Here is a 25,548-nt window from a genome sequence, read left to right on the forward strand (position 1 = left end):
TAAACCAGCAGGATGCTGAGTTTCAGACTGTTAGTCCATTAGTCCTCTGCTGAGTGGCAGCTGCTCTCCAGGCATGGCTGTTTCTTTCCCAGCTCAGTTATCTGAGATCCTTGGTATAGAGATGCCAGGGACTGGACCTGAGATCTCACGTACGTTCTCTTTCACTCGTCTGTTGCCCCCTCCCTATTATTAAATAGTGCCTGTCCTGCAGCAGTTTTTTCTTTACATATTCATATGAAGTAAAGAACAGAAAGACTGTGGAGTGAAAACTCTTACAAACCCTTTCATGTATTTCAAATCATGCAGGGAATTGGGTGGATCCAAATATAGGTCATCAGATATGATGATCCTATATCTTCGCACGTACTCAAAGGGAGTGTGCAGATCATTTTATCTGAATAGGAATGAAGTAATTTATTTCTTAACATTACCATGGCACTTACTGCAGTCCTTCATTGGTAGGCTTGCTAACCTGGAGATCTCCCAGAATCGGTTCCCCTGGAGGAAAAATAGATGCTTTGGAGGGTGGAATTTATGGCATTAGAACCTGCAGAGGTTCCTCCCCTCCCTAAACTCCCCTCTCCTCATGATCCACTCCCCAAATCTCCAGGAATTTCCAAACCCAGAGTTGGCAATCCTAACTGCATTGACCTGAAAGTACAAAAAGAAGGTTGGGGTAATTCTTATGTGCACTTGTACAATGGACGGTGCAATACCAGTCCATTGCTCCTCTGTCCATGCCAGGTGGCTGCTTGAAAGACCACATCTACCACTATTTTCACAGGCCAGAATCCTCCCCATCATGTGAAAACTGCAAAAGAACAGGTTTTGATCTGCATGTGTATCATAGCTGGGCCACATATCCCTAGAAGATTTACTATGGACTGTTGTTAAGCCATCTGAGGGAAAGAGTGAGCAGCCAGGCATTCCTCCTTTATGCCTGCATATGCATGAGGAGCATTTCTATTTTATGATCTTGTAAAAGTTTTCCCTGTTTTTAAATATATACTGCTTTACAAACAATTGTGTTGCTAATCAGTATATAGATGTGAAACTTGGTGGTGGTAGAAAGTGATGTCACAGCATAGCTGACTTATAGTGACACTTGTTGGCAAGAGATTAATAAAGACAGTTTGCCATTGCCTGCCTCTGCATAGTGACCCTGGTCTTCCTTGGAGATCTCCCATCCGATTACTAACCAAGGCCAGCCCTGCTTAGCTTCCAAGATCTGATAAGAGCCAGTTTGCCTGGGCTATCTAGGTCAGGGCTGTGAAACCTGGCTATATAATAATGGATGCTTTACATGGCTATTGTGCCACAAGCCAGGTTCTGGAAAGGATGTCATACACACCTACATATATTTATTCCATGCTTTTTAGGGTTTTCATGCCTGGCCTGTCAACCAATGAAAGACTGGCAGGGGAGACAGACATGGGAGCAGCCCACATGAAGCCATTTCCAGGAAAATCCAGACATCATACCTCTTTAGGAATCACTGGAAACCATAGAGTTTTCAGTAATCCTTAGAGCAGAGTGACATCTCTTCTGGGTTTCCCTGGAAGTGACATTATAATCACAGTCTGACGGCCATTATTTAATTTTTTTCCCTGCTGCCTCTCAGAGCAGTGGTGGGAAAGAAGAGCTGGGGACAGAGGATTCTGCACTTCCTTTCGGGGCTGGCAACAGTAATGTTCTGGTATGTGCAGATCCCGCTGTTTGTCCATAGAACTCAGTGTAGTATGGGAGTCTCCTTTCAAGTGCAGGACAGACCTGAACCTACTTAAATTCAGCAGTGTTGATTTGATTTTGACTTGATTTATTAGATTTCTAACTGTTCTTGCAAGCAGACTCAGGGCTGCATCACGTGTCTTTAGACCATTCCTTAGGATCCATTCTCACATAGATTTGGTCCTCAGCCACTACACAAAGTGTGCATGAGGGTGTGCTGCCCTCGTTACTACAATTTACAGGTTCCTATTGACTAACACCCAGTCCCTGGCCAAGGACTGGATATGGTATAATGTGCTGCCACTCAGGTATGAAATGTCTGCCCAGTTGCTTCCGACCTTCCAGGGTCCATCCTACTGGCAGCAATGTCAGCCAGTCTTTCCCACCTTGGAACACCTGCAGCAGCTCTTCCTGAGCCAACCTGGACCAAGCCAGCCAGAAACCAAAGGCCCAACTATTACATTTTTTCTCTTATGCTTTCTCCAAGACACTCCAGTTGGTTTTCTCCTCATCCGTTATTTTTTTAACAATCCTGTGAGGTAGATTAAACCGAGAGATACTGGCCCAAAGTCACCCAGCACATTTTGTGGCAAACAGAGGGTTTGAACCCAGATCTCTCAGATGCTACTTTGACACGGTAGTCATTATGACACACTGAGAGTCTCTCTACACGAGATGCCTTGGTGCATGTTCATCAAATGTAGGGAGACACAATGTTAGCCAGGAAGCTTAGTTTTGAAAGACAGAGCAGACTGAGAGAGCAACTCAAGAGGGTTTGTTAATTTCATTTTTGCCTCTAGGAAGGCTTTGTCAATTTCATCTCTCCAGTCTAAAACTGTGTGGGATTGGGCAGCAAGGAAAGGAAATGGGCTGGAGCTGCCTTCCAGAGCAGAGCTTGGACCTGGAGAAGTTATAATGGGCTGAAGTTTCCCTTCTGGCATTTCACAGCCCCTTCACACAGCTCCAGTGTATAGCAAAACCTTTGCCTGCCACTGGCTCTGTCTTTTTAAACTACCCTTCCCAGCTAACATTGCGTCTCCCAACATGTATTTGTCATGTGTCAGATGTCAGAGAGACTCTGACTCTCAGGCAGAAGATTTGGATATTGAAGATGAAGGCATAAAGGAAGCAGAGGGGGAGGTGAATGAAATAATCAATCCAGATAGTGGTGGGTGGGTTCTTGCCTGGGGTATCCTTTTCTAGGCTATGTCCTGGTGGGGAGTAACAATCGGCTGCAATTCCTCAAAAGCCTTTGTTGCCACTGTGCATCTATTTTATCATATGTTTGGACTGGAGACTGTGCATACTGAAAGATACTGGCAGCTCCGTCCACTGATCAAGAGTTTTTTTGCCACAACAGATACCTACTCACCAACATGCTGCCATGTGCTTACCAACCTTTATTGAAATTCTACAGTTTAGGTTGCTTGGCATGACTTGCACTGGTGCTCTCATCCTCCTTGTGTAAGCTCAGCAAGCCTTGCAGCCTAACTTGTGTCTCATTGTGTTCAGCATTCATAGCAATCTTTATTGGGACAAGAAGGAGGTGGGGATGTAATTTGTAGGTTGTCCCATCCCATCTAGAGTACACGGGCAGGAAGACTCTGCTTCAGTAACTTCTACCCAGTTGTAGTGAAAGTCCTTGAAACCTCACAAACATTTGAAATACATTGTTGCAAACTCTGCCATGGCTCAAGGGATACAAATGGAGTCATAACTATGTCTATGTTCATAGTTCTATATAACAGCCACATACACATATTGGAGCAGGGCTTTTTTGTGACTGTGCTCCCCAGTATAGTATTAAGTACCAGCACCTGGGGAGGGCCTCTCCCAAGTCCTGATCCTCTCTCTTGCTCAGCCAGAGCAAGAGAAAGAGGACCCTCAGGAGCAACCTAGTGGGGATGTGCAGAAGGAAGGGGGAATAGATGGAAATCACCACAACCTTACATATGAGTACTGGCACTTTTTTAAAGCAACAACAACAACAACAACAACGACAGGGAGAGACAAGGTAGAATCTTGGGATTGATTCTTGAGGATGGTCTCTGGAAAAGGGTAAGCAGCCATCCATCTCTGTTCTCCAGAGCCGCTTTCCTTGGAATTAGCTGAGTATTAGGCCAGGGAGTATTTGCCACATCCTCCAGTTGGATCATTAATTGTTTATGACCAATTCTTCTGATAGAATCAACAGAGTACAAGTTCTTGAAATCAATTTCAGGCCAAAGATCACTTTCCAATGCCTCAAAGACATGTTTATTCAGTCATCAACCCCCCCCCTCCCATTTCAATAGTTCTCCTTTCTAATGAAGCAGGATTTCATCAGAAATACTTTAAAATTAATAAGCTGCTTATGTAAATGTACAGCCAACATTTAACCATATGGGAAAGTTTTCCATGTACAGAAAGCAGTTTAGACTGTAAATGAGGGTGGTGATGTGGTTACGTGTTTGTTGGGTGTGGGAGGGGGCACCGTCTCCTCAATTATAGATTATATGATGATGGCAATGCTCTAAACAGCCCACACAAGAAAGCTGAATTGTCTATTGAAGAAGAAATAATTTGGCAGGAAGTTCTTCAGGGAAATTCTATTAGTATGTAGTTGCCATATGTATTCTCAATTAAGTTGGTAATGGTAAGAATGATATAACTCTTGAAAGTATTTCAGAATAGACTGTAATTAAATGTATATTTTCTCCATAAAACTTATTCGGGCTTTGGTACATTGGTTTGGGTTGCCACCTGGTGTTAAGATATAGAATTACTTTCTTTGCTAAATCCAAAATCAAAATCCAAGCAATGGCCTTATTTAAGACCAACCACAAAATAACACAAATCTCTGTGCAAGCTTTTGAGTTCTCCTGAACTCTTAATCAGGACGGATGTGAAAAACAATGGGATGACAAAAAATTCTTTTAGGTCATAATCTTGAAAAGGCCATTCATCTGCTCCTGTGTGGACAGCCATGTAGATTTAGGAGATGCTAGACACAGGGCCGAGTAGGTGTCAGGCATCCTTAACCTAGTAGGAAGAAGATAATAAGACAAATGACAGAGTCTGTTATAAATATACAAACCAGTAGTTAATCAAATATCCTGCTAACACCAAACAGCTGTTTTTTATATTGAGTATTGCACATATGGCTTTTTGCCTGCTGGTCTAAAGTCAGAAGCCTGCAATGAGATCCTGGCTCCCAGGAAGCAAGATTGTTCCCATAAAGTCAAGATGGCTGACCAAGAACAGTAGCCATCTCCCCTGCAATAAGAAACTGTTACAATCTTTGAAAAATTTTGTTATTCAGTGCAAAGTGTAAAAAGTGCTCCGTGCATAGAGTGAATCTATGTCTGTGTGGATGAGAGGAGGAGGATAAAACAGAAAATGTATAATTCTAATTAAAGCAGACTCTACATTTGCATTATAGATTCATGCCCTAACAGAAAATTTATTTTATTTTGTTCAACTTATATCCCATCCTTCCTGCAAGCGGGCTCAGGGCGGCTTCCAACAAATATATTCAATTAAAACATCCTTGCAGCTTGATTCTGAGCAGAATTTAAATATATACAGCATGAACTTGTACCGAGAAGGAAGCCCCAGTTTATTTAATGACACTTAGTTCTCTAGTAAGTATGCACAAGTCTGAAATAATAATCAGCGAGGCTTACTTTCTAGACGAGTTAATATGCATATGATTGGGCTGCAATCCTAGAAATAAATACATAAAATTCCCTGCTATGTAATTATGCATGGGATCAGTCCCATTTAGTTCTGGGTTTTACGCTTAGAATGGCTAGAATGTCCACGTGAGTTGCCAGATTTTGAACGAACTCCTATTCTCTTCCAGTAAGGGATCTTTAGTCACTGCAAACACTAGTGTTACCAGGCTTGCTTGACTTGTAATGGCCTATGGCTAAATACAATAAACCTTTCTACCTACCTACCAGGCTTGCTTGCCGTCTAACACTATGCAACAACACACCACACAGATTAATTGGTTTGTCCCACTCCTAAACATCTATTAACAGATGCTTCTGCCCTTCAGATGGAGGCTGTGAGCAGGGGAGCCTCGAACAGATACTCTCTGAAGATCTATGTAGGAAGAACAACAGTCTCGAAACTGAGGAAAGAAGGCCGCAAGTGCCTGCCAGAAGTCGCCTCTCTGGGGCGGGCGGGCGTTCTCAAGTTTCTCCTCCGCTGCTCCAGAGGCACCGGTTCCCTTCGACTGAGCTCTCCTGCCCTGTCGGAGGACAGGTTTCACCCACGTTTCCGCCTCCCCTTTAAGAGCAAGACGCCGTTACTAGGCGGTCGAAGAGGCGGGCAAACTGAATAGCTCCGGAGGCAACAGGCAGAGACTGCGCTTGGTTCCGTTTCGGCTCTAGCGGCGCCATGGCGTTTGCTTGCCTGGTAAGGGCGCGGGGCGGATGGAGAGAAATTTTCTCTCGAACGGCGTCGCTCCCGCCGCCTCAAGCGGAGCCGGTTCAGGATTGCAGCGCGGCTTCTGAGAAGGAGCAGCTGGGGATCGCCTGAGGGGAGCCGGAGGGAGCGAGGGCCTCTATGGGGTTGTTGCCCTTGGGAGGGGAGAAGGGTCAGGGCTGAAACGGAGGCTTTGTATAAAGAAGGGAGCAGGGCCGAGCAATTTGCTGCTGGGGGTACCGTTGGCAGCCTTCCTAGATTCAGGGGTTCGCACAGTCGTCTGGTAGGCAAAAATTTGTAGACAGCTGTTGGGGGGGGGGTGGACTTGGCAGGTAGTAGTTTTGCAATATTTTATTAGATTAACAAAAATATCATAGTAGGGGGGCAAGTTATGAATTCACTGACAGGATGGAAGAAATTACAAATCTGCATACACTCCCCCACCCCACGCCCCGCGCACAAAAGATTTTTGGAAATGATGGCCAAGTTCCAGTCTGCAGTTTGTAATTGCAGAATGGAATGGAGGAAGTGTTAATCCGATGTAATCATATTAGACTAGGCTAGATTTAAAAATAACACTATGCCCATTATGTTTAAGAGTTAGATTGTTTATTATTTTGGGGGGAGGGGTGGAGGAAGCAGTTCCATCTGCATAATTCAGGAGGTGAAGTTTTTCCTTTTTTTATATTTCCATACTGAGAAAAGCTTTCTTGTGAGTTTTCTTCTTGCTAAAGCCTTGCTAGGGGGACCCAGATAGCAGGAGAGAAGCTGAAATTTAGCTAAGCGGTTCTGCTTATTTCCTGGACCACTTACCACATTCCTGTCCAATTTTATGATGTACTAGATGTAGAGGAGGTAGAATAGCTACCATGAAGCTAAAACTGTTGGGAATGTTTAAGCATAACTTTTCAGTAGCGCCTGAGCTGTGTTTAAATATGAAGTGCAAAACCAGAAATTCAGAGAACTGTACCCTCCAGAGGAATTTTTTTTAAAAAATGCCAATCTTGTATTAGTTGTGAGAGTTGGTGTGGTGTAGCGGTTACTAGTGTTGGACTAGGATCTGGGAGATGTAGTTTCAAATCCACCCTCTGCCATGGAACTTTGGGCCAGACACACCATCTCATCCTAAGGTTTCGTGTCGTTATTGAAATATAGCATATGTGTTATGATCCAGATACCTTTACTTGGATGTAAGCCCTATTGCAGGTGGATACAGCCTTTTTTGCCCAAGTGCCAAGTAAGCAAAACAACTCCATTCATAGTCTGCCTGTGAATATGTTAGTATTACTGTGATTTAGGAAAGGTGTAATGTAAAGAGGGAGAGATGAAATTACCTGTAGCCTACAAAACCTGAAGCCACAATACATACTCCTCGAGACTGGTAAATATCTCCTGATCCCAATTACTCTCTCTCTTTTTTCTCCCTGTTTTCTTAGTTAGCTCTGTATGTATGCAAAATGGAAAAGAGTCCAGTAGCACCTTTAAGACTAACCAACTTTACTGTAGCTTAAGACTAACCAACTTTACTGTGGTTGGTTAGTCTTAAAGGTATTACTGGACTCTTCGATTTTGCTACTACAGACTAACACAGCTAACTCCTCTGGATCTGTATGTATGCTGTGTGTTTTTTGTGTGCTTGCCTTTTATTGCTCTGTTAATAAAGAAAAATTTCCTGTTGTATACTTGCTTGTTTACTCGAGAGTTCTCTGAGGGTATACATTGGTGGAGGTATCCTGGTTACCCCCTCTCGCTGCGTCTCCTTAAATGTTAATTCCCCAACTCACAAGGAGACACCCCCCCCCATTTAGAATAACAACCTGACATTGTCAGTTGCCCAGGTCTTCCTCATAATGGCTCCCACGCATAATGGCTCCTCATAATGGCTCTCTGAAGAGGTGAGCGGAGCCCCTTCCTAGGAGATCTTTAGGAGACACTGCAAGGCTTGCCTGTTTGTCAGGACTTTTGGTGAGGGTTATGAATGGCAGGCATCTTTTTAAAGGGAGGAAGGAGGCATTTGGGGGATTATTTGGTTTTCTTCTGTAATGTTTTAATTATTATTTGCAAGCTTTCTTGAGCCAAGAGGAAAGGTAGAGTAAAAATATTTTAATAAATACATATTTGTAAATAGTATTTTAGAGTTTTTAAAGCAATCTTTGCATTATATTTTGGCAAGGAAAATTCACCTAAAGCAATAAATAGGCCTTTTATGTTTAACAGTGTACTTTTCAGAATTGGTCCATACAGTCAGTTCAAAACACGCATCAAAACCATTAGTATGAAATAGCAAAAGTAGAGTCCTGTGAAACTGAATACCAGTAAATGTATCATTGCTCCAGGTTTTGTAGCCTGAAGGTGATTTCCTCTTTATCTTTTTACATTAAAACATAAGGATCCTGGATGGCTTTCTTCTATGATTTGCAGTGCTATCCTAAGAAGAGTTTCACCCTTCTAAGCCCACTGACTTCAATAGACTTGAAAGGATGTAACTCTGCTTAGAGAGATGCTGTAAGATGCTATCCTGGAGCTGTATGTATTGTGTACTAAAATTCTGTAGACACATCTGGATAGCTCTGAGGTAGATGGTTAATTTGAAGACACAATTTTATATGATGCAGGAGAACAAATTGCGTATGATACATGAGGGATTTGGGTGAGGGCCTTTTTCTTTGTATCTTCTTCATAGCTGGATTTTTGAATGTTAAAGTATATAACTGAAATATCCTTGACCTCACCCTGTGTTTCATGCCATCTTTCTCAGTGTTTTGGTGCCAGGCCAAGATCTCTTTATTTCAGCCTGCTCTTAATTGGCTGGTTTATGGGGTCTCCCACTCTCTTTTGTCTTTTAGTCATATTATGGCTTTAACCAGTTGATGTTTTTAGCTACTGCTATTTTGTTGCTGCAGATTTTTTAAAAACTTGTTTTTGATTTTTCCAGTTGGTCTGATTGCTGTTTGAATTTGTTTTAGCTTGTATGGTAGTGTGGCTTGTGTTACTTGAATTTTATTGTTGTTAAGCCGCCTCAGGTACTTGCGGCAGAAAGGCAACATATCAATAGCGTTAAGCCTGAAAAAGGCAATCTTCTCCAGTGCCCCACCCAATAAGATACTGGCAGCCAGGAGTAAGAAGAGGGTTAGATTTATTTCGTTGTTGCAACAGCTGGAGGGAACCAGGCATTAGAAGCCCCCCAAATGGTTTCCCTCTGGCTCTTCCCTTGAGCAGCACAGTTTTTATAGCATTTATGACTTCACAGTATCAGTATACTTAATTACAATATGATTGTTTCATAGTATATGTTGCTGTTAGAAATTTCACTATGCATGTCAACTTCTTAGTGCAAAGTCAGCTCATCACGTTTGCACATGTATGACACTACAGAAGAAGCTATTGTCTTGAGTATGTTACCTTTTAAGAATTCTTTTCTGGCTGAATGTATCTAGCAAACAAACAGTCCTATTATACTGTTATCTTCTGAGACAAAGTTCTGAATTCTTGCTTTCAGTACTCACTGTAACTAGACACAACTTCTCAAAGTTACTAAGTAATTGTGAACTGCTTATAGCAGACACATAAGAAATCACTTGTATTAGGTCCATCAGCATACAATGAATTGTTATTATAGGTGAGTTTGGTCATGGTATCAATTGTATAAAATAATAAATTCTAGCTGCAGCACTTGTATATATTTCAGGTAGGTAGCAGATTTGGTCAGCAGCAGGATTTGAGTCCAGTGACATCTTAAGAGACCAACAAGATTTTCCAGGGTATAAGCTTTTGAGGGTCTTCAGAAATCTGAAACTTCCTTTGAGAGTCAAAGCTCCTTTCAGGTATCTAACGAGAGCTTTGACTCTCGAAAGCTCATGCCCTGGAAATCTTGTTCATTAAGTTACCACTGGACTCAAATTCCACTTGTATGTTGTAATAGAAGTTGAGTATGAAATATTCCTCGTGTCCTAATTATCTTGTCTTTGAATGCATTATAATTTCCCAATTTAAAATATTTCTCTTCTTTGAAACTACTGAAGTTCATGGTGATTTCATTTACAGGAAGATCCAACTCTGGAGAGAAATTTCAAAGGCCACCGGGATGCAGTAACTAGTGTAGACTTCAGCTTAAATAAGAAACAATTAGGTAAGCTTGTCTTCAGTTTTCTTTCACACAAAATAAAAAGTCATTTTCAGATCAGTCAGAATATTGCTCCTGCTTTTAAGTAGTTAGCCAAACTGGTTGGGATTTCTTGCAGAATATTGTGTATGCTGTGCAAAATTAGGATTAGGCCTTGAATACGGGACTGTTAGCAGCAAACTAGAAGGTTGTAGTTCAGACTGACATTGCAAGAGTGAAAAGAGGAGGGAGTGGTGTTACTAGGCATATCAGTGCAGCTTGGGGAAACCAAAGCAGTTTGCAGAGATCTAAAATGCTATGATGATGAAAAGGTATGTATTAAGGCTCCTAAAGAAAGGAAATGGGTTCAAGTTTAGTCAGTAAAATTCTAAATTAAAGCTTAGGAAATGCTTCACACTGTTAAGAATTGTTTGGCAATAGCTCCAGTTTCTTAGACTGTTTCAGAAAACAGGATGTACTCCAACAGGTGTATTTTTAGGGAATTCTGATCTTGCCACAGGTAACTTGCTTGATGGCTTCCAATTCAGTTTGTGAATATGTCTTTCAGTGGAAGGGAAGAGAATTTGAGGCTTGTTCTTGAAATTCCTGTTGACTGCTTGTTCATGTGCATGTGTGTGTAAGAGACCTGTTTTTAATATTGAAAGAGGACTTTCAATATCTTTTTAAATCTAGTAAGTGGCTCTATGGATTCATGCTTGATGATCTGGAGTATGAAACCACAAATGAGAGCCTATCGTTTTGTGGGTCACAAAGATGCAGTAATGTGTGTTCAATTTTCACCTTCTGGACATCTGATTGCTTCAGGTTCTAGAGACAAAACAGTTCGTTTGTGGGTTCCTAGTGTGTAAGTATATGCAGTTTTCTTCTTTATGCTAAGGTGTGTATATGATTTCCCTTGCTGCTGGAGAACTCCATGGCTTGGAAAGAAATTTAAAAAGTGAACTTGGTCATGAGGAAAGTGGCAGCTTATTGATTGTGGGAGAAGAAATAATCCATTGTCAAATTCTCTGATTTGTATGTTACTTATTAGTATCAAATAGAAGGTGCACAAGGGGAACTGCCAAAGCCCTCTTTGCAGTTTCCATTGGAAAGGATGAGTTAAAATGCTCGTTGCTTGTCTGTCATTTCACCTGGGGCTCAATCAGTAGACGGAGCTAGTGTTGCTACTCTTGAGTAGTTTACTGTTATTGTCAAAACGAGTTATGGACGATCACTATACTGGCAAATGGGGCAGGTGGAGCAACTGCAGCTCTTTGCTGAAGCTACTGCTTTAGTTCATCTAGCCACTTGTATTCAGTGAGGAGAATTTTCCAGGAACATTATAATTGGAAAACTTTTCAGAGAAATTGCCCAGTGTCCTAAATAGAATATTATCTGATTTACTGTGTTTTTGATGCATTTAGTGAGAAAATATTCAAAAGTACCCCCATGCTAATGTTATGTCCTGACAGCAATAAATAATTGAACTGACATGTGCAATTAGGAAAAAAAATCCCCAAGTATGGTTTACCTGTTATTGTCAAACAAAGGTTTATTTGAACTTGAATTTTATTGAAAGGGTACTTGTAAAATTTGGCGTGTAGCATATACTTACCTTAACATTGTTTAAAGAAAGAAACAAAGACATTGAAAACTGTTGTCACGCTAATATTAGCACACCCAAAGAACTGGGCACGATATGCTATGTTGTCTGCTCATCCATGTCAACAAAATGTTTGTTTATATTACTTGTTAGTTTCATATCTGATTGAGGATTATGATATCTTTTACCATGTGAGAGGGAAGACATGAATAAGAATTTTAGCTGTGGCTGTACTAGTCAAATTAAAACAATGAGTTGAATTTATAACTTTTTTTTTAAAGATTTTTTCTTATTTTTATTAACTACATTAACTAACGATACAAAGGAAAGGAAGGGGAGCAAGGGAAGGAAAGAAAAAAAAACCCAACAACATGTAACAGCACTACACTACACAAAATGCTTTCCCTTCATACTGCCATTATTAAAAACAAAATTAAAGCTTTGTATAATATTGATGGAGTGGTTGACCTTACGAAATACAAATTACAATTCAAATTAAGTCTTCCTCCCCCTCCTGGGCCCCGGACGCAATTCTCTCTGATCAACTGCAGCCGCAGTACTCGTCCCCCCCCCCCCTCAGACTTCGCCTTTTCTTCTTGCTTGGTGTCTTGCTGAAATTCCAGATTTTTGTCCTCAAAATCCCTTAGTTGATCTTCTGATATTATCTTGCAAGCTTGATCTTTGTAACTGAACCAGATACCTTCCGGAAATAACCATTTGTACTTTATTCCACGTTCCCTCAGAAGAGCTGCGAGCTTTTTATACTTAAATCTTCTTTTCCGAACTAAAAATGGGACGTCTTTCAGTATCTTGACTTTATTGCCCAAAAAGTCCAGATCCGCATTGTATGAGTTGTATAGGATAGTGTCCCGGACCCTTTTAGATGAAAGATCGATGATGATCTCGCGAGGCAGCTGACGCTTCGTTGCATATTTTGAAGAAGCCCGACGGACTTCCAAAATGGCGTATTGTCGAAGGCTTTCACGGCCGGAGAACGATGGTTGTTGTGGGTTTTCCGGGCTGTATTGCCGTGGTCTTGGCATTGTAGTTCCTGACGTTTCCAGTTCTGAAAAACACCAGGCTAACAAAACATTCTATCCCCGACAATAGCCCTGCAGAGAAGATTAGCACATCAAGTACCAATCCATATGTAAAAGAACCTCCTCAGGATACAGTGAAGCCTCCCGCCATTAGCATTCCACACCCTGGGAAACTCTTACAGGATGACTCAGCTCAACCCCACCCCTCCTGAGTAGATACAAATGACCTACATCTTTTCCACACTGTGACACTGAGAGATCTCTGTCTTTTGGTGCTACACCTCTGAAGATGCCAGCCACAGCTGCTGGCGAAACGTCAGGAACTACAATGCCAAGACCACGGCAGTACAGCCCGGAAAACCCACAACTTCCAAAATGGCGCTTTTAACCTCTTCTTTAGTTGCCTTCGCGGGTGTCGCCAATAGTTCCGAGACCAGACCCCATAAATCCTCATTTTCCTCCTCTTTCACATTCTGGAGGCGCAAAATTGTCTGTGTTCGTTCCACTTGTAGCCCGATCAGCTGGTTCTCCACCAGCTTTAACTCTTTATTCGTAGCCCTCACGAGTGACGCACTTTCCCGAGCAGACTTCTCTGCCCCCCCCCCGCTACTTCCTTAATGGTTTTCACTTCACTCTCAATTAAGCCCACCCTTTGATCTGTTTCATTCAGCTTGTCAACAAAGGGTTTTATGGCTTTGATAACCGACCTCTTCACCAATTCCTCGAGCGACTCTCCTTTCCCCTGCAGGGCAGCCGAAACTGACTTGCCCAAAGCGGGACTCTGTTTTTTCGCTGCCATTTTAGGGGGGGGGGGCGCCAGCTGAATTCTGAAACTCAGCGAGGGGGAAGAACGAGCCTTCTTAGCTTCAGATCCCACCACTCCTTCGCGTGCGCTTGTAATAACAGAAGGGATTTGCTTACTTACAGGCTTCCGCCTAGTTCTGCTCTTTGCCGTTTTCCATGGCCCGGCAGCACTCGAGGCGCCGCGCACGTCTGCCGGCCTCCATAGGGACAAACGGGCAATTTACCCCCCGCATTGATTTTCAGGGGGCTCTTCCCGCAGCGTCCCGGACCCTGCCTCCCTCACTGGGAGTCCTGGGGGCTAATCTTCGCAGATCAGCCGCCCGGTCAGGGTGCTCGGACGCTTCCTCCCGGACCTGCGGAGAGGAGCGTCCGACATGGCCAAGAAAACGAAACCGAATCGAGTTGAATTTATAACTTTATTACAAATCAGTGAAACATATATTCACTTCCTCTTACAGTTCCTAGGAATAATCATCTGAAAAACATTAATGACAACTTTAATACTTCCAGATTTGCTTAATACTGTACTAGCAATGGCATCCATCCATTGTTGTTAATTTTATAAGATAATGACTCTTTCCAGATGGATTTTTTCCTCATGGAAAAACAAAGCGCTGAAAAATTTTCCACTTCAGAAAAATTTCCGCAAAAAAATTCCCACCCACATATTATTGCATCCTGGAAATTATCTCATAAGATTTCTGTAGGGAACAGTAGGGTACAATGACTTCATGGCTTATATAAGTATGTTCTACAGTAGTCAGTTTTTAGAAGTGTACTGAACTAAAACTTTCTTCTGCTAGCTTGCTGTATGTAACACTCTGGTAAGCAGCCTGTCATATCCACTTTTAAAAAGCAGGAATGCGCTAGTTGAGGAGAAAATACATGCCAGTTGAAGGGGGCTGAGCCAGCACTAAAGTATTCGTCTTTAGCGAGACAGTTTTTAGTTTCATATAAGCACTTGAATTATACACAAGAATATGTAAAATATTTATAATTTACTACATATTTGTGCAGGAAACATTCAGGGCAAAGTGACGGTCATAAAACTTTTAAAACTCTTCACGCACCCTTTTTGTTTATGTGCCCTTTCTCTGTTTGCACCAGTGCATATGATGACATGATGTTATTTCATGTTGTATCATTGGAACAAAACATTTTAATAGGACACTGTTTGACTTTTGCTACTTCAAACATTCTGTTTTATTGCTCTGCGCAGGACGCAGACGTAAATTGTCTGAAGTTAGGAGCTTTCCAGTAACTAAATCTAAGCAGATGAGTTTCTTTTTGGGCTGTATTTGGTATGGCACTTAGTATTTCTCTTGTGTTTAGGTCTGCAGTTTCCTTTTAATGTCAATATATACAGTTGCCTGGAAAAAGCAGACATATTTGTATATACTGTAAATCTGTTTAGAACATAATATCTCGTTCTTCTGTTGTGCTGTCGTCCCCCCAATTTTGTTTAACACAACTTTATTTCCCAAATTAAGCAAAGGAGAATCCACTGCATTCAAGGCTCATACAGCAACAGTCAGAAGTGTTCACTTTTCTAATGATGGCCAGTCACTGGTTACAGCCTCTGATGACAAAACTGTTAAAGTGTGGGCTGTCCACAGGCAAAAATTCTTGTTCTCATTAAGTCAGCACATAAACTGGGTTCGCTGTGCTAAGTAAGTAAACTTTTTTTTAATATGACAGCATTTGTTTTATGACAAGTATGCATTGCCACAGATTCTTTTGCATAATAAAATAAGCATCAGATGTTTTCCTACGAACAAAAAACTGAATTTTTGTATGGGATGCATATGGATTTATTCATTACAACATATATTTTAGGCATTAGTCATATTTCAGAGTTTCAGGTATTTTAAAAAAGGAAACTCTTGTTTTTAGAAGCGGGTTCTTCTTGTAAAATATCAGTCATCACTGTCTATCCTGGACTGATACAGAAATCAGAGAAGGAAAAGTATGGATTAATTTGATTAATGTATAGAATAAATCAATTCATTTAAACCAAACCTCCATTTTACTTCCTTCCAGGTCTAAAGCACAGAAATAGATTGGTGTGCAGAAAAGCCCCTCCCCCTCTTCTTCTTTGTGTTTAACTTTATTTAACTTCTAAAGCCATTTGAGAAGACACCAGTTGTATCTGGGGTGTGTTAAATACCCCAAATCAAATTTCAGTGTCTCTTGGGGTAGTAAAATACACCCTCCCATGGATTATGCCATCTTTTGATAAATGGAATATGTTCCCTTTAGCGACATCAGAGCAAAAGGTTCTATTACTTTTAGAGGATTCTGTCTCCAAATGCACTTATTTTGTTGCTCCATTTCTAGAGGCCGCAGAGAAGCGTCAAAGGAGGTGTTTCTAGACATGGGTTTTATTTAAGTTTAAGCCGTAATGTTCAAAATGTAAGTCCAAGAACAGGGAAAGAAAAAGAAGAAGAAATAGCCCCCCCTCTCCAAGCTATGTTGTTGTTGACAGAAGTCAGTGTGTTTCACAAAATACAGAGCTTGTTTTAAAAAATCTATCATTATTAACTGCCAGTATTTTTAGTATGTGGGGGGTGGGTTTTGCCCTGAATGTATCTGAGGTGACAATAAAGGCTCTTCAGTAAAGCCCATTGTTTGCAGCAGCCTATATGCAACTATAGGACTTCACCTCAGTGCTTGTAAAAATTCATGCTTATAGTGACTGAGGCAAAAGTACTTCAGTATGAAAGCCAGTAGTTTTTAGTAGTTTTATACCCAAGATGCTTTTCTGTGTACAGAAAATGTACTGTAACTAGCTGTACTTTGTGGTCATTGTTTACTAATGTGCAGGTGAAAGTGTCCTAGAAGGACAAAGTTGCTGAGATGCTGGCAAGTTGCTGGGGTGATCCCCCACCCCCGATAAAAGTTTTTTTATAACATAAAATGTTGTTGTTTTCTTCTTTTAAATTGCTTTCTAATAATTATTGTTAATTGTATTGTCGAAGGCTTTCACGGCCGGAGAACGATGGTTGTTGTGGGTTTTCCGGGCTGTATTGCCGTGGTCTTGGCATTGTAGTTCCTGACGTTTCGCCAGCAGCTGTGGCTGGCATCTTCAGAGGTGTAGCACCAAAAGACAGAGATCTCTGTCTTTTGGTGCTACACCTCTGAAGATGCCAGCCACAGCTGCTGGCGAAACATCAGGAACTACAATGCCAAGACCACGGCAATACAGCCCGGAAAACCCACAACAACCATAATTATTGTTAATGCCAATGATACTTAGGATTTTAGTGATGATAACAAAAGGAGGTAGAAATAGAAAACACACACCTTCGCTAATTGGTGGTCAGTAAGGAAAGACTTGTACTATACTGAATATTTTTTCTGCTACAATTTTATTGGTTATTTTAAACATCTCATAAATGTTGTATGAAGAATTCCACTGTCTTGAATATATTATAATGTTAACAATTTGAGGAAGGTAGAAGGAAGAAATTACCAGAGTATCTTGACATAAGCCTAATATTTAGCACAAGTCTCTTTTAAAAGCATACAGCTGTTATCCCATTGTTACTGAGGGTAACTAAGACGTAGCTTCTTTTACCCACTGCTTTAAAATCTTCCTTAACAACTCTCTTGATTTTAGATTTTCTCCTGATGGAAGGTTGATAGTATCATCCAGTGATGACAAAACCGTCAAACTCTGGGATAAAGCAAGCAGAGAATGTATACATTCTTTCTGTGAGCATGGTGGGCAAGTATCAGCACAATATTTTGGGTCTTCCTGGGCTTGTCATATTCATGAAGAGTGAAAGTCAAACAGAATTTTCTCATTTACATATCCTAAAGGTGTTTCTGGAACCAGTACCATTTTAAAAATTAGAATTAAGAATTGGAGTCCACAAATATAGTCAGCACTGGCAGTCATAAATTTCATTTTAATGACCTCTAGAGTTAATGAGATGGCAGAGCCATTTTCTTCACCCTGATTGGTGAAAATATGCCCTGATCCACTCCTACCCAAACTCCTACCCTAAGTAAAACACAAATTGAGGCAATAGTGGCTTTGAAAATGCATGTGAGAGATGAGGTTAAGAAGGAAGAGAAACTTGGGAAGCATGTGTGAGAAGATGAGATAAAAACAACTGAAAAGAATAGCAGGTTACTGATCAGATTTTATATACTGACATATTAATGTCAGTTTTGTTCTTGTATAAACTATAATCTAACTTTGATGTAGTTTTTTACACTGTGTTAAGTTCTTCAAAAGCCATGTGGTAAGACAGGTAACACTGAAATAGAATAGTAGGTTGCATTTGTGCCTAGCTACTCTTGCTATTATAAGGGATAATTGCATGTAACTATTGTGCAAGTTTTAGGCCTAAGTCCCACTGTGTATTAATGGCAGATTCACTGCAAGGTAGCTTTCACTCTGTCCATCTTGTGTGGTATTTCTTCTGACTGTGCCTTCTTCATGTGGCAAAAGCCGATATTTACCATGTAGGACTGATGCAGTAAACACTGCCCGGTGTTCTTATTAGATTGTAGGTACAACACATGCATCTCATGCCAGGGATAGGCTCTAGATGTTTTCTTGGCAGCTATATTTCCTAGGGTTGCACCTATCCAGAATCTTGGGAGAAATCTAATTCCTGGCATAGATAAGGGGTTCTAGTCCTCATTGATGTGTTGTTTACGCATGGAAGCCAGACAAGAACTTGTGCCAATATTTTAAATGTGTCAGTCCTTGTAAATGGAAAGCAGTGGACTTCCTGTTCCTTGGATATTCTAAAATATTGTGTGTCTGAGTATCTTTCACTCCAGTGCAGCAGTGTAAAGTCGTTTTCATTCTTCCTGAAGTGTTTTCTGAGCTCTTTTGTGGTCACCCTTGCATCTCCATATTAAGGGGAAGCAGGCATGTCCATTGGAATGATGCAGTGTTTTTGATTCTGCAGAGTGTGTAAGGGCTCCCTCAGTTGAGCAATGTTTTGTGGAACTCTTCCTGTCCAAGTTTAAAGGTATCAGTGCATCGCGGGAAGTTTCCTAATTCCACACATCAAGGGATGGTATTGTTGTTCACCATCCTGTGTATTCCCTGCCCCTCCAGAGGACGAAGTTCTGGTGTTCACACACATATTCTAATGAAACATTTACTTACATGGACTCAATAAAGTCTTGTTTGGTGACTCTACTGTGTGAGAATGTGAGATAGGCTCACAGAGAAGTTAATATCCATGGAAGAGTCTTCTTGCACCTTATAGACTGCAATAATAATTCCTGGGTCCAGTAGCACCTTAAAGACCAACTAGATTTCTAGGGTATGAGCTTTTGAGAGTCAAAGCTCTTTTTGTGGACATGAGCTGGCTTTATTAGATGTGTGGTATGTGCCATCGACAGAGATATCTGCCGGCTGAGGAACCATTTCATCCATCTGATGTGGTCTCTAGTCCTCACAAGTTTATTCTTTAATAAATCTGTTAATCCTTAAGGTTCCACAATACCCTTTCCCCCTTTTGTTGTTCTCCTGTAATAGGCTTCCATGTCCGTTCTTCTGGAGTTACCCACTTTATGCTTTGATAACCTAGACTATTTTTACATGAAACATTAATATTTAATGATGCTTTGTAAGTACACCACGATCAGTGAATTTGTCTATTTCATGTTTGAAGCAATATATTTCTCTTAAAATAGAAGAACACTTTACTCATTTGTATTTTAATTTTTACAGGTTTGTACCTCATGTGGACTTTCACCCTAGTGGTACATGTATTGCTGCAGCTGGCACAGACAACACAGTAAAAGTATGGGATGTTAGGATGAATAGGCTCCTGCAGCATTATCAGGGTAAGTACAACATTAGTTAAGTCTTACTTTAAGCCTTTGCCTGGATTCTCAAGTAGATGTAAATACCTGTAGGATTAGATCCAAAGTAGCCCTTCTACTCATGCAGAGGTAAAGTGGGCGGGTCTGCAATTTCAAACACTTGTCTCCTAAACTGGAGCCCCTATGCTGTATCCTTGCTTTTCCTTAGTTTCTCTGGATGCTGGAGTGATTGGCTTTAAATGCAAGCTGTATAAAATAGAAATAAAAAGGCCAATCCTAGTTTTAAAGAAATGATATAAATATGATTATCCAAAAAAAAGTTCTTTGAAGGCATCTCTCTTCTATTACATAATTATGCTGAAGAAATGTTAGTTAAAACTGTCATAAAACTGGTTTAAATGAATGTGTTATATGCATCCTTAATAAACAACCAGGCTACAAAATATTAAATCATATAATACATTTAAAACCTTGGTGCAGTTATAGAGAATTTATATTAAGTATCAAGTTAGATTGAGACTTTTTTGTATGCATAAGTGGAGCTGCCTTAGGATCTATTGGCCTGTCTAGCTCAGTATTGTCTACTCTGGCTGGTAGCAGCACTTCAGGATCATAGGCAAATCCTTGAACTGAAGGTGCCAAGGACTGAAAAAACAAGTCGGCAAAATTTCCAGTAAATCATGGCTTCTCTCCTTTTATATGAACACTGAGCTTTTAATTCAAAAATATATCCTATTCCATAAGCAGCAAACATGGTTGAATGTTCATCAAAAAGTGTTCAGTCACCATTCACCATCAGAACATCACTTTAAAACTCACTGTATTATTTGTGTGGCTTACAGTGCTTACTGAAATGTAGGACTAGGTTTTTTCACAGGTACACTATATATAAAAAAGAGAGGGTTGTCTTAGATTTGCCTACAAGTCAGTGTTGAAAAATAGTTTGTGTGTGTGTGTGTGTTACGTTTTAAGGGGGTTGTCTTATATTCAGGGTGGTCTTCCTTTTGAACAAGCAAATGTGTTTGTGGACCTTGGAATTCCAAGTCTTTAGTCTCCTCAGCTCCCTCTTTTCACTCAGATGTGTGGCTCAGGGCTGTCTACGTACTTTGTGACATCAGATAGGTGAACCACATGGCATCCATTCAAGCAGTGTGGTCAGAGATCAAGGAAGAGAATGCCAGAAAGAGAAGGTCACTGGAAAATGTGGGGGAGTGCAAGCAAACACAAGTACAGCCTGTCCAATGGAAGGGTCTTGGCTAGTGTGATTGCAAAGACTCGGCTCTGCCTTGAGTGGTTCTGCATTCCTATAAACTCAGAAGACACTTAATGTGACATTTGTAACCTATATAGTTAAAAGCATTTTTGTGTTTGGGGTATGCATGTGTTCTTAAATTTGCTGTTAATCAGTACAGAACTTTCTGTGGCATAGGGCCAGATTTCAAAAAGTTATATATAAATACAGTTGCCTAGAATATTAGTTTTTCAAACCTTGATGTTTCATAAAAATCATAAGCAGAAATACTGCCTTTCAAACCACTTCATCTGAATGTTTTTGTACCTAAATAATCTATTTCAGTTTTATATAAATTTATGTTAGTAATGCAAGTGTTACACATTTTTGCTTTTTAGTACATAGTGCTTCTGTGAACTGTCTGGCTTTTCACTCCTCTGGAAACTACCTCATTACTGCCTCCAATGATTCAACTCTGAAAATACTGGATTTACTAGAAGGAAGGCTGCTTTATACTCTTCATGGTCACCAGGTGAGGAGAATTGCTAGATAAGCCAATGGGTAATTTTATGCCTGGTGAAATAGAACATACAACAGTATGCTTGGTTATTACCAAGCATATGTATTCATGGTCAAGAAACATGCTGTTTGCAAACATGGTGTGTTGGCAGAGGCTGGAAAAATAAAGATATGTTCACCTTGGATTTTGAACTTGGAAGAGTAGGCTTCAAGCAACGTGTGTGGAAAGGATCCGCAGATGAGGTGTTTCGACAGCAAAAGGCTAGAAAGCTGCTCCTCTCACCCCAGAAGTGTCTCTAATGAAGATCAGGCAGATTCATGTAGGAGTAGGTGGCTCTTGAAATACTCGGATCCCAGACAACTTAGTTTTAAAGGAAAGAATCAGTGAAGTCCTCAAAACTGACAAGAGAGATGTTCAGATTTTATATTCTGGACTAGTTGAGGTTTCTGAACTGTCTTTAAAGGCAGCCTTGTGTAGAGTGTGTTACCGTAGCCTAATTTGGATGTGATCAGTTTATGGATGATGGGAGCCACATTCTGCTTTTCCAGGAAGGGGTGCAATGAGCAAACCAACTAATAACACTTTGTAAACCGCTCTGAGTGGGCATTAAGTTGTCCTGAAGGGCGGTATATAAATCGAATGTTATTATTATTATTATTATTAAAGCTGGTTAAAGTTCTGTATGTCAAGATGATGGAATCTTATTAACACAACTATGGGTGAAAACAATGTTAAATATGAGTATTTCTAAACTCAGTGTCAAGTTCATGAGAAATATTAGTCACCAACATGAACAACATGTTAAATGTTTCCAATTTGCATATCTGTGTTGAAGAGTTTGCCTGGCTCAGATCTGGATCCTGTTCCGACTGGTGCTATGGGACAGTTATTCATGAGAAAAGCCCTGGATTCCTTAGATATGCTTTGACGTAATCATCAATGTACCAGGAAGTTACTGCTTTGTGATTAGCTGTAGTTTACATAGGGAAGGCTGCTGAGTTTATGTTACTGTCTTTAATTATAATGGTGCTTATTGTTCATACCAGAAGGATCATTGGGGAGATGGAGTTTAATTCGGTAGTGATGTTATGGAGCTGCATAGTTTGGTAAATTGTGATTTCATGTTAAGTGCCTCTGTACTTTCCTCTTGAAATACAAACTAGATTTGTAATGAATATATAGGTCCACTGCTGACATTTAACTTGTACAGAAACAGAATGTTCTTCAACTGAGTCATTCTTGGATGGTCACAGAAACCTGCATCAAAGTGTATTTGCTGTGAATGTGAATGTATGTAGGTTTCTGAATAGTATGAAGGTTTAGAATTTCCTATTATCAAATAAATTAGTCCTACATGATGAAATGATACAGCCACAGCTGTAATTATGGTCATACTGGGAAAAATTGTCAAACAGATCCATGTAGAATGGAATATCTTGGCAAGAAATGAAAACTTACTACAAAGGATGAACAAAGATTGATGGTCTCGTTAGGAAGGTGGGGTGCTTAAGAAGTTGGTTTCTGTGGAAACAGAATCTTAAAACAGTTGCAACTGGGAATCTAGTTCCGGTTTTACAGGCTTTTAACTCTATAGTTTTGCATTACTCAATTTGATATGAAGTTCATTGAATGGGGAAAGTAATGTATTTAGAAAATATATTTAATTGGAAAATGTTTATGCCACCTCTCCAGGGAACCTCCCTGAGAAGGCTTAATGTATAGTCCTAAGTATGCGCCTTCTGTGCTTGGTGGCTTTGAAAGTTTGGTACATAAAATGATTTGGTGGAGAATTTTTTTTTTAAAAAGATAGATGGGACAGTCATCCTTGGGCTGTGTAGCCCAGCAATACATATTTCATAGTCTCCATCAGTGGAGGTCTTGCAAAAGCTACATGTAGAAATATGAAATTGTATTCCCTGTGTGCTTACTTTTAGATTGTCATCAAACTTTTATGTAGAGTTGGGGATCATAGACTTCATCACTATTTTTGCCTTATATATTATCTGCTGCTTTAAATATGTACTCCTATGTACAACCAGCGCTCCATGTTGTCTAATGTTAGTCCTAGAATTGTTTTGCTCCAATATTTTTTATACTCTGTCTTGGATCCTTGCTAATGCTATGTCTTTTAAACTTGTATCTGTTTATGGTATTGAAATGTACTTGATACTGATTGCATTAACCTCATACTGTGTAATCCGCCTTGAGTCTCAGTGAGAAAGGTGGACTATAAATAACGTAAATAACTAAATAAATAGCATTTGCCTATTGATGACAGTATATCAAGACAGTTTTTCCTTAGAAGAGTTGGAATAATATCTTCTGGAAACCATGAACCTAGGCCAATTAGTACTGGGATGCTACTCTGACTGGGTTCACAACATATATAACTGCTTAAACTACCTGCTCACCAAGTTAATTCTGTGGTTCTAACCTGCTTTTAATATTCTAATATTTTTAAACATCTTCCAGACCATAAGAAAAGAGAGAAGGGTTTTGTGTATCTTTCTTCTCCAGTACTGAGATTCCTGTATAAGAAAATAAAACTTGGTGGCAGTGCATAATTATAAAGTTTCAATTATAAAGTTATCTCACTGGATAAGATTATTTTATGTCAGATACAGTATTTGTATTTTACAGTTTAGAATTTCTCAACTTTTATGGATATTTTAAAAGAATTTATGTTGTAATATAAGTTGTGCTATAAGCAAATAAACCACCTTGGATTCAACATGCAGTGAGGAAAGGTGCTATAGAAGTATTTCATCCATTTATCTGAGAAAGTTTATATGCTGCCTCCACACATGCTCAAGATGAGTCCCAACCATGATACAAACAAATCATGCCAGTAAAACAAACATTCCAATACATGTATTTTCTGTATGTATATAACACCAACATTTAGATTTGTTTGTGCCAAGCTGTTTTTCCATCTCCAATATATTTATTTTTCAATAATATACTATATAACATGTTTTATATTACATCTATTTATTCTTTTGTCATTTACAGGGACCAGCTACCTGTGTTTCTTTTTCACGAACAGGAGACTTGTTTGCTTCTGGGGGTTTTGATGAGCAGGTATTGCCTATACATTCACTTACACAAGTTCATCTTGAAATTTAGAATGAGATGTTGTTGGCACAGTAATGCTGCCCAGTTCTGTTATTCTTCTTACCTGTGCCAATAACTGTGTTCCATTGCAAGGTACTGGGGTATGCGGACTGGAACTAAACTCAAGTAAAGATGTGAGCCAAAGGGTTATCCATAATTTGCATGATTAGCATGTACCTGAATATAACCCCAGAGATTATATTCTCACTGGGATCCAGTGTGCATTCTGTGATTTTTTTTTTTTTAGTGAGCCAGGAATGAGTAGATAGCACATGCTCCTTTTCAAAGCTGCAGTCTTGTACTTGTTAATTTGTAGGTGTTGCAGGTTTTGCAATGTATAGTGTTTTGTGATATTTTGAGTGGTCCTAATACAAAGTAGTACACAACTTTTGTTTTTTGAATATCTGCACATCGAAACAGCCACTTACAGGCATCAGTACAATTTAGATGTAAATTTTGTAGATATTTTAAAGCTTTAGGAAAACGTTGTGTACATGTGTGTTTATTCTGCATTCTTTTAAGAAGAGAACAGTTTGAAAAATAGAAATGCATGTACAGTTTATTTTCTTATCAAATCTCAATTTCACTACTTTTATCACATAAGGCATTATGTATATCTTAGCACACAGAGTTGTACTACTTGGAATATTTATGGAATTGAAAAATATAAAAACTTTAGTTTTGTTCACTTGATTATAAATACATCACATCCACTGTTGAAGGTAGAATAGCAAGTTTCTACAATTTAAGGTACCTAATGGTTGGAAAAATTAGGATGTAAAGAGTTAAAAATAGAATCCATTAACATTGCAAAGCAAGTTTTAATTATTTAGGATTCCCCAACGTGGTGCCCAAGGGTGCCATAGTACCTACCAGTACTTCCCTTGGTCCCCACTGAGCTTTTCAGAAAGTGGTTGGGGCTGTTGTAAAGCAGGGCTTGTTATTGGCTGCCCTCATTTAAATGAAAGCTTTTCCCACTGGCAAATCAAGAGGATTGGCAAGCACCTGGACTTTACTTAGTCAGTGTGTGGTTCTTCAGGTTTTTCTTCTTCCCAGGAGGTGTGAGGAGGGAGGTATTCCATTAAACTTCTCTGTGGCAGCCGTTTTGGGGTGGCACTTATCACCCCCTCTCAAAATTCCAAATGTGCCTGCAGGTTGAAAAAGCTTAGGGACTCCTGATTAGACATGGGCACAATC

General features: G+C 40.0%; 1 protein-coding gene across 1 annotated transcript in view; it reads left to right on the top strand.

Moving 5' to 3' along the window:
* The first annotated feature begins 6,060 nt into the window (after positions 1–6,060).
* The window catches only part of POC1A (POC1 centriolar protein A), a 38,533-nt gene continuing 19,045 nt past the window's right edge, over positions 6,061–25,548 (top strand). Inside the window, exons 1-8 of the mRNA XM_054977220.1 lie at positions 6,061–6,132; positions 10,186–10,270; positions 10,937–11,108; positions 15,181–15,360; positions 17,310–17,417; positions 19,392–19,507; positions 21,116–21,249; positions 24,250–24,318. Of these exons, the coding sequence (XP_054833195.1) occupies positions 6,115–6,132; positions 10,186–10,270; positions 10,937–11,108; positions 15,181–15,360; positions 17,310–17,417; positions 19,392–19,507; positions 21,116–21,249; positions 24,250–24,318 (882 nt within the window). The 5' untranslated portion in view covers positions 6,061–6,114. The remainder of the gene's footprint in view (positions 6,133–10,185; positions 10,271–10,936; positions 11,109–15,180; positions 15,361–17,309; positions 17,418–19,391; positions 19,508–21,115; positions 21,250–24,249; positions 24,319–25,548) is intronic.

This window comes from Eublepharis macularius, chromosome 4 (genome assembly GCF_028583425.1).
Source record: "Eublepharis macularius isolate TG4126 chromosome 4, MPM_Emac_v1.0, whole genome shotgun sequence".
Classification (NCBI taxonomy): domain Eukaryota; kingdom Metazoa; phylum Chordata; class Lepidosauria; order Squamata; family Eublepharidae; genus Eublepharis; species Eublepharis macularius.